At 45.6% G+C, this 9,540-nt stretch overlaps 1 protein-coding gene and 1 long non-coding RNA gene across 2 annotated transcripts; both read right to left on the bottom strand.

Annotated features, from left to right (window-relative positions):
- Positions 1–2,018: 2,018 nt before the first annotated feature.
- Positions 2,019–4,424, bottom strand: LOC124094884 (uncharacterized). Its single transcript, XR_006852359.2, has 3 exons — positions 4,249–4,424; positions 3,654–3,934; positions 2,019–2,148 (listed from the first exon to the last, which is right to left on the bottom strand). It is a non-coding gene; the product is annotated as an uncharacterized LOC124094884 (long non-coding RNA).
- A 545-nt stretch (positions 4,425–4,969) lies between these two features.
- LOC131424295 (uncharacterized) lies at positions 4,970–8,011 on the bottom strand. The gene is given in 3 exon segments (XM_058580427.1): positions 4,970–5,512; positions 5,642–7,500; positions 7,567–8,011. Coding segments are annotated over 3 exon segments (2,847 nt in total).
- Positions 8,012–9,540: the final 1,529 nt, after the last annotated feature.

Here is a 9,540-nt window from a genome sequence, read left to right as displayed (position 1 = left end):
GGGAGCGGGGAGAATGTAAACAAACTTCAAGGGGAATACACTTGATAGAGGAGGTATGTTGACATTTCCAAAATTATTGAAGTAGGATGGAAGCAGGCCTTTGTGGAAAATAAAGTTTAATTAAATTTCAGGAATACCTTCATGTACTTGATTACCATAGCTGAGGTGTTGGTGGGGGAGGCTTTGGAGGTTTTCTCCACTCTAACAGAGGGTCACTTTGTTGCAGCCTGACCTTTCAGCATTGGAGAGGCAGCTGAAAGAGCATAGTTGACTCACCATACACTCCGGGTCTTCAGAGAACCAAAAGTAAAAGATTTAAAGTCATCAAATCATAAATGCAGGTTTTCAACCTTTAAACAGCTTGCTGAATTATTGTCTATTCAATCTGTCCTGGAGTCAGATAGATGAGATGGTGGGGGCCACTGATTTGATTATAATCTGCGTGATGATTCAGGCCAGCTAGGGAGAGCAGATAATGGGATGCCTGGGTACTATGCTATGGTTAGAAAATACAAGGCAGAGCACAGCCATGGTGGTGGGAAAGGAAGTGGCAAGGGTTAAGTGGTGAAGAGCTTACCAGTCAATCAATGCTGCAAGTTGAAGGTAAAATTGATTGTCTGGAAGGTCAGACTTTGGCTTTGTCAGGAGCAACGGAGGAGTTCTCTTAAGGGAACTAGATTAATGAGCAAGGCTCTCAGCTCGGTGCTGCCTCTTTAAAGACTTGGTTTTAGGACTGCCAGAGGATAGAACTAAAGGGGCAGATCTTTTCTCCAAACATTGATCGAATCCTTACTCTGTGCTGAAACTGTCATGAATTTAAAAGGATAACCGAGACAAGTCACTGCTCTTGAAGAGCAAGAGGGGTCACAATGTCCTAAGATACAATGTCTGTATCAGAGGTGGATGCAGGCAGCTAAGGAAAGCACAGAAGGCAGTGATTATGTTTGTGAACCCGAGTTCTCAGTTGGATTAGAAACAAAAGTTTCTTTTCATTTCATCTTCCTCTCATGGTCTTGGTCATGGTCACATGGTCACAGTCTAAAGTCAATCAGGGTCACACTCTGCTTAATTGTCATCCTATACTGCTTTCTCTTAAAACTCAGAGGTCACTGATGGAAAGATTTGTTTGCCACAGACTTTTCACAGTCCTTTCTATAATCTGTGAGGGAATCAAACTTCAGAACACTAAGTTGGTTCTGAGAAATTTTGTTCAAGTTCCCATTTACATACTTTGGAGCTAAGCTGTTAAGATAGTTTGGGAGGTGAAGAGAGATGGAAAGTATGTGTTTATTGGGGGATGGAATGGGAAAGTATATTACCTATTATTATGTGACAAGTTATCTCCAAACCCTGTAGCATAATTAATCTTGTAGGGATGCCACAACGCAGTGGTTGCAGTAGGGATGCAGACTAAGTTGTTTAAACAATGGAAATTTATTTTCTCAACTCTGAAATCTGTTGGTCCAAGATGGAGTTGTTGGCAGGCTTGGTTTCTCTGAAGGCTGGCCTCCTTGACTTGAAGATGGCTATCTTCTCTTTGTGTGCTCACATGGCGCTTTCTCCGGGCATTCCTGCAGCCTCTTCTTCCTCTTTTAAGGACTCTAGTCATATGGGATTAGGCCACATCCTTATGAACTCATTTAATTTTAATTGCCTCTTTAAGTTGTCGGAGATAAGACTTGGTTGTAGGACTGCCTGAGGATAGAACTAAAGGGGCAGATTCTTTCCCCAAACATTTATTGAATTCTTACTCTATGCTGAAACTGTAATGAATTTAAAATGATAACTGAGACAAATTATTGCCCTTGAAGAGCAGAAAAATCCTTCTTGTTCTGCACACCCCACAAGTGTATACACAGATTAATGCAACAAAGTTTTATCTTAAAATTTTGAGACTGCAACAATTCAGATAAGAACACAGCTATCTAGCTGACACCAGCTCTTGCCTCAGTCTCCATGACCAATGAACTGTGTTTCCAAGCAGTTTATGTGACTCTCTCCCTATTTGTGAATAAAAACTTTGCTTACCCTTCCTCTTTCTTTTCCTCCATTTCTTTCTTTCTTCTTCTTCTTCTTGATGATCTCCTCCTCCTCCTCTTCCTCCCTCTTTTTCTTCGCTGGGGATTGAATCCCAGTGCTTCCCACACGCTAGGCAAGAAGAAGACAGAAAGGGAGGAAAAGGAGGATGCTAGGCAAGTGCTCTACTACTGAGCTACACCCCCAGCCCTCCCTCACCCTTCCTTGTTCAGGTGCATCTGTGGCTTGCCTTATTGTGCATCCTGAATTATCATTCTTTTTTGCTTATTTCCAAATATGTTTTTTACGTTTAGAGAGATTTTCTCCATTGTCTGTTTTTAAGCTTGGATAGGCTTCCATAGGTGAATTTTATTTCAGAGATGGTGGGACTGTAAAGGTCGGGCGAACGTCGGAGGAAAAGACCACCAAGAGACTGTCTCATGCAACAGCAAAGGGTTTAATGGGGGTCCAGCATGCTGGGGCTCAGAGCTCACTTCAGAGGAGCAAAGAACAAAGAGCCCCAGGAACAACTTGAGCAGAGCTTATATACATTCTTTGGAGGGAGCAGGGACTTTACATACATCATAGCATCCTTTAGCAAATCATCATATACCACGGGAAAATCAAATAACAACTCTAAAACATAATTAGCACATTCACTGGCGGAAACAGGTCAGGTGGGGGTGATTGGTCAGTACTAAGATGGGTATATATTTAAACTGATTGGTTTAAGCCCTGAGGTGTGTACGTGCGGGACTGCATGGTTTCTGAGGAAAGGGGGTTGTTCTCGTTGAGCAACTAGGTGGTCAGGGGAGATTTCGACACACATCTAATGGGCAGTTGCGGGAATTGTTTTATGCTTTCACAATTTTCAGGTCCCAGGAGAACAAAACTTAATCTTACTTCAGAAATGTGTAACTTAACAGAACTAGAAGAAAGACTTTATAGAATCAAGTTTTATCCTTTACATTTTAGCTTCTTCAACCTTTCATTTTCCCACTCTTTTTTTCTGACTACTTTTAATCTTAAAAGTAATTAATCATATCTATTGAGGGGTTTCACATTCCATTTCTGTCAGTGGAGCATATTGTTGTCTGATTACCATAAGTTTTACTTGTCCAATCTGAGCCTGGAGGAAAGAAACTACACGGTTAAGCAAACAGGGTTCTACAGTTAGCAACAGTATGAGGATGATTAAAGGACCAGCTAGGGCTGATAGGAGTGTAGTTAGCCAGGGGGACCGGGTGAACCAAGACTCAAACCACCCTTGTTGGGTTTCTCTCTCTCTCTCTGGCACTCTTCAAGGCGCTTTCTTAATTTACTCATAGATTCTTTTACAACTCCAGTATGGTCAGCAAAAAAACAACATTCTTCCCTTAATGCCACACAGAGGCCTCCTTCCTTAATAAAGAGGAGGTCTAACCCTTGCCTGTTTTGTAAAACAACTTCAGAGAGAGAGGTTAAAGATTCCTGCAAAGCTGTGATAGAGGTTTCTAATGTCTTTAAGTCTTGGTCTATTGCTGTCTCCAATTGGGCCATTGTTGCTGAACAGGTTGATGGGGATTAGGACTGCTGGTAGTCAGGGGAAGAATCCATAGCCCTATCCACATGACGGACATGCAACTTGAGAGAGTTACCAGTTTGTTCCAGTTTCCAGTCAGAGTCTGGACAGGGCGCAGGCTTGAGATGGGAGGCATGGATCCAGGGAGCGATCCCATCCACTTTCACCGCTGTAGGTGTTATAAGCAGCACCTGGTATGGTCCTTTCCAGCGGGGTTCCAGGGATGACACGTGATGCTGTCTCACGTAGATGAAGTCTCCCACTTGATATTGATGTGGGGTTCCCTCATCTCCAAGTTGGTAAGCAGTGGCCAACTGTTTCCACAGGTATCACTGGGTTTTTTCAAGAGCTTTAAGTCTGCCAAGCAAGGGGGTGTGAAAGGAATCATTAAGTCTCAGAGTTGGGGTTAGATCCCTTACTGGAGGAGGGGCACCATAGAGAATTTCATAAGGGGTGAGGTTACACAAAGAGACGGAGGGAGTATTTCTTGCACGAAACAGTGGGTAAGGTAGGAGCATAGTCCAATCTTTTATGCCGGTCTCTAAGCTTAATTTCGTTAAGGTCTCTTTGATGGTTCTATTCATCCTTTCTACCTGTCCTGAGCTCTGGGGTCTATAAGCACAATGTAACTTCCAATTAATCCCCAGGGTCCTGGCCAATCCCTGACTTACCTGGGCCAAGAACGCCGGTCCGTTATTGGACCCTATTACCTTAGGCAGGCCGAACCTTGGAAAAATGTCTTCTAGGATCTTTTTGACCACCATCTGAGCCGTTTCTTTTTTCGTGGGGAAGGCTTCGACCCATCCTGAAAAAGTATCTACAAAGACTAGGAGATATTTAAGTCCATACCTTGCTGGCTTAATTTCAGTAAAGTCCACTTCCCAGAATTGTCCTGGTCTGGTTCCTTGTAGGCGCTTTCCTGCAGGAAGCTTGGATGGATAAGCATTAACTAATTGGCAGACTTGACAAGCTCTGGTTACCTGCTCAGCTATTTCTTTCCTCTGTGAGTCAGTCAACGGAAAGTCCTTTCTTTGGTCCTTTAAGAATGCCTGTAACTTCTTTGAGCCTAAGTGGGTGAGCTGGTGTACGTCTTTGACATAAAGTAGGGCTTTTTGAAATTGTAAACTTGGCTCTGTGGGGTCCCAGAGTTCTGTATCTGTATCTTCAGATGATAAGTTGCCTGAATGTTTCGGCGTGGCCAAGTCTCCTGATTGTTGTTCCCCCGGTGTGGAAAAAGTTAACAGGGTTACTCTGTTTAGGGCTGCCAATTTAGCTTCCTCATCTGCCCTTCTGTTTCCAACTGCCACGGGGTCATTTCCCTTCTGGTGCCCTGGACAGTGCACTATAGCTAGTTCCTTAGGGCCCTGCACTGCTGAGAGAAGGCGGAGAATCTCATCTTTGTTCTTTATTTCTTTCCCGGCCGAGGTTAATAGCCCCCTTTGCTGGTAACTGGGCATCCCCCTTTATCAGCAGGTATAAAGGGGCAGCCAGAGACGCAAACCCAGGAATCCATAACCTGCAAAAGCCGGCAGTCCCAATAAACTCTCTGAGTTGTCTCTTATTAGATGGGGGCGGTATCTGCACAACGGTTTGTTTTCTGGGCTCAGTGAGCCATCGTTTACCGCCCCTAAGGGAATAGCCCAGGAAGATTACTTCTTGCTGGTAACTTTGGGCCTTTTTGGCAGAAGCCCTATATCCAAGCTGAGCAAGCTCGGATAATAGTGCTTGGGTCCCAGACTCACAGTTCTCCTTGGTGTCGGCTGCCAGTAGTAGATCATCCACATATTGGAGTAGGGTGACTTCGGGGTGTACAGTTCTGAAGTCGTTGAGGTCCCTGTGGAGGGCTTCATCAAAGAGAGTGGGGGAGTTTTTGAACCCCTGTGGGAGTCTAGTCCAGGTTAGTTGGCCAGATGTTCCTGTTTCTGGGTCTACCCGCTAGAAAGCAAACAGCAACTGACTGTCCTTATGTAGGGGCAAACAGAAGTAAGCATCTTTTAAGTCCAGTACAGTGTACCATTTCCACTCCAGATTCAGAGTGCTGAGCAAATTATATGGATTAGGTACCGTGGGGTGAATGTCCTGCACTCTGTTGTTGATCTCTCTTAGGTCTTGAATAGGACGGTAGTCCCCAGTTCCTGACTTTCTTACTGGTAGCAGGGGGGTATTCCAGGCCGATTGACAGGGCCTTAGGACCCCAAGAGCCAGGTATTTCTGAATATGGGGCCTTATCCCATCCTTAGCTTCTTTGCTTAGAGGATATTGTTTAACACTGATTGGAGAGGCAGAGGCTTTTAATTCTACTACTATTGGAGGTTGTTTTATGGCTAGACCTAACCCAGCAGTTTCTGCCCAGGCATCAGGATAATCTATCATCCATTTCTGGGGTAGCTTGCCTGTTTGATCAGTCCTGGGCAGGGTGAAGAGTTGATGTTCATCTTCTACTGACATAGTCAGGGCCGTGACTATGGGAGTTTTTACTGAAGGATTTAGAAACTCCACTTGGGGACCATCAGGGTTAAAGGTTATTCTAGCCTGGAGTTTGGTAAGCAGATCTCTGCCCATCAATGGGGCCGGGTATTCTGGGATTACTAGGAAGGAGTGGTGGACTTTTCCCTTTCCTAGGTCCATAGTCCTGTTAGTTGTCCAAGCCCAATATTTACTGCCATTAGCCCCTTGAACCAGAGACCTTTTATTTGATAGGGGGCCCAGTGGGGTCTTAAGGGCTGAGTATACTGCCCCTGTATCCACCTCAAAGTTTACTGGGGTCCCCTCCACTTCAAAAGTTACCCTGAGCTCGGAGAGGGGATCCGAGCCCCGACTTTCCTAGTCATCTTCTAGAGTCAGAACGGCAGGCTGCTTCTTCCTAGGGCACTCTTTGGCCCAGTGCCCTTTTTCTTTACAGTAGGCACATTGATCTGAGGCCAGGGGCAGCCTTTGGCGTGGGCCCAGGTATCCCTTCTTGTCTCCTTGCTTTCTAACTTCTGGCCTATTTGCTGCTGTGACCAGGACCTTAGCCAATGCTTTAGTCTGCCTTTTGCTCCTTTCATCCTCCTTTTGTTCCCTTTCTTTTTCTCTTCTCTGTTCCCTCTCTTCCTCAGTTTCTCTCTTATAATATACTTTCTCAGCTTCTCTGACTAAATCTCTTAAGGTCATATCTTGTAATCCATCTAAACGTTGTAACTTTCTCTTAATATCTAGGGCAGACTGCCCAATGAAGGCCATTGCAACAGATGCCTTTTGGTCCTCTGCCTGAGGATCAAAAGGAGTATATCTCCTATATGCTTCCATAATTCTCTCTAGAAACATAGAGGGAGACTCATTAGGCACTTGGATAATCTCTCTTACCTTGGCCAAATTAGTCGGCCATCTGGCGGCCGCTCGGAGACCCTCTATTAGAGCCCGGCGATAAGTGGACAGATGCTCCCTACCTTCAAAGGTGTTAGGGTCCCAGTTGGGTCGGTTTAAGGGGATGCTGGCTTCAATGATGTTGGGAAGTTGGGTTGGTCGCCCATCTGGTCCGAGAATATTCTTTCTGGCTTCCAAGAGGATTCTCTCTCATTCCTCTGTCGTGAAGAGAGTCCCCAGGAGTTGTTGGCAGTCATCCCAAGTGGGCTGGTGTGAAAACATCAGTGACTCAACCAAACCTGTGAGCCGGGTGGGGTCCTCAGAAAAAGGGGGATTGTTATTCTTCTAGTTATATAGGTCTGAAGAGGAAAAAGGCCAGTACTGGTAGGCTTGCATTTCTCCCCCATGGCCATCATCAATCATGGGCCCGTAGGGATGGAGGGGGAGGATCACAGCTTCAGGGTTTTCAATCATTAGCCGCTGGTGGGTTCCTTTAGCCGGCCCAGCTTCCTCCAGGGGAGGAGGGGCTGGGGCTGCTGCGGGGAAGTCCTCTGGAGGGCACGGGTCTGGCCCAATTGCCTCCAGCGGTGGAGAGGCTGAGTCAGCGGTGGGAGGATCATTTGGAGTGTGTTGGGGGTTGGGGAGCGAGGGCAGGGGATAAGGAGGGGGAGGAGAGTCCAGTAAAGTTAAATCTTGTGACTCAGGGAGAATGGAGGGAAGAGGGGGAGGAGCAGAGGGTTTGAGTGATAGGATCATGGGGGAAGGGGTAGGAGTGGGGGCAGGGACAAGGAAAGGCTTCACCCATTCAGGAGGAGATTCGCAGAGGTCCTGCCAGGTTAAGATATATGGCTGTTGATCTGGGTGGCCACGTGGTCCCGGCTGAAAGACAATATTTCTTACTTTTCGGATTAGAGGGAAGTGGAAGGATCCTTTTGGGGGCCATCCGACTCTGAGGGTGGGCCATTCTGAAGTACAGAGAGTCTGCCAGGTCCGGCGTTTTACTGAAAAAGAAAGATTCTGGGCCCTTGAGCGGACTTCAGTCCAATGATCAAGGGTCAGGGACAGAGGCGTGGAAGTGCTTTGTCCCATAATGGGAGATACACAAACGGTGAAAGTAACGACACAGACAATAAAGACAAACAGTAAACGTTCAACACGAGTCCGAGACAAAGACCAGAACTGAGTAGCTGGCAAAACCTGATGGGCTGGCAAACCAAATCCGAAGCAAAATATAACAGAGTCAAGGATACTACTGTTCCTCGATTTCCCGAGTCCTCTGGAACGTCCCCCAGGGACGTGGCCTGTGGCTCTGTGACACGTCTGTCAGCCACCGTCGGAGAGAGCTCACGCTCTTCACCGGCAGCCACTTTGCCAAGCCCTAACCTGAAACCCGAAACCAGAAAGAGGCGCCTTACTTACCCCAAGAGGAGTCCATTGGGGTCTTTCGTCCGCCGCTGCCGGATATCTCGCTGGGGCCTCCAGATGTAAAGGTCAGGCGAACGTCGGAGGAAAAGACCACCAAGATACTGTCTCATGCAACAGCAAAGGGTTTAATTGGGGGTCCAGCATGCTGGGGCTCAGAGCTCACTTCAGAGGAGCAAAGAACAAAGAGCCCCAGGAACAACTTGAGCAGAGCTTATATACATTCTTTGGAGGGGGCAGGGACTTTACATACATCATAGCATCCTTTAGCAAATCATCACATACCACGGGAAAATCAAATAACAACTCTAAAACATAATTAGCACATTCACTGGCGGGAACAGGTCAGGTGGGGGTGATTGGTCAGTACTAAGATGGGTATATATTTAAACTGATTGGTTTAAGCCCTGAGGTGTGTACGTGCGGGACTGCATGGTTTCTGAGGAAAGGGGGTTGTTCTCGTTGAGCAACTAGGTGGTCAGGGGAGATTTTGACACACATCTAATGGGCAGTTGCGGGAATTGTTTTATGCTTTCACAATTTTCAGGTCCCAGGAGAACAAAACTTAATCTTACTTCAGAAATGTGTAACTTAACAGAACTAGAAGAAAGACTTTATAGAATCAAGTTTTATCCTTTACGTTTTAGTTTCTTCAACCTTTCAGGACACAATTTAGTTCATAAAAATACTGAAAACATCAAATATTTATATTATCATTTTCATGGGGCAGGAATTCAAGAATCACTTAGTTGACAGCTGTGGTATAGGACATCTAAAGAAGTGGAAGGCAAAATATTGGTTGGAGTTGTAATCATCTGAAAATTTGATGGGATTGAGGGGACTGCTTCCAAAGTGCTCACATACCTCATATATTAGCTTCATACAGCTGCCATAACAAAGAACCCAAACTGGGAGGCTTAGAACAATAGACAGTAATTGTTTCACATTCTGGAAGCCAGAGGTATAAGATAAGGTGTCCTCAGGGTTGGTTTGTCCTGAGAACTGTGAGGAAGTATCTCTTTCATGCTTGCTTTCAATCTTTGGCATTTGTAGGTTTATAGTTGCTCTAATTTTCACTTTTGTCTTCACTTGCTGTTTTCCCCACGTATGTCTGTGTTTAAATTTGACCCCCTTGTATGGACGCTAGTCATATTGAACTAGGGCTCACCTCAATGACTTAATTTTACTCGATTATC

The sequence above is a fragment of the Marmota monax genome, unplaced genomic scaffold (genome assembly GCF_021218885.2).
Source record: "Marmota monax isolate L192 unplaced genomic scaffold, Marmota_monax_Labrador192_F-V1.1 WCK01_AAM20220418_F8-fsc00040, whole genome shotgun sequence".
In the NCBI taxonomy this organism is placed as follows: domain Eukaryota; kingdom Metazoa; phylum Chordata; class Mammalia; order Rodentia; family Sciuridae; genus Marmota; species Marmota monax.
Note: the sequence above shows the minus strand (reverse complement) of the source record. Positions and strands in the feature narration are given on the sequence as shown.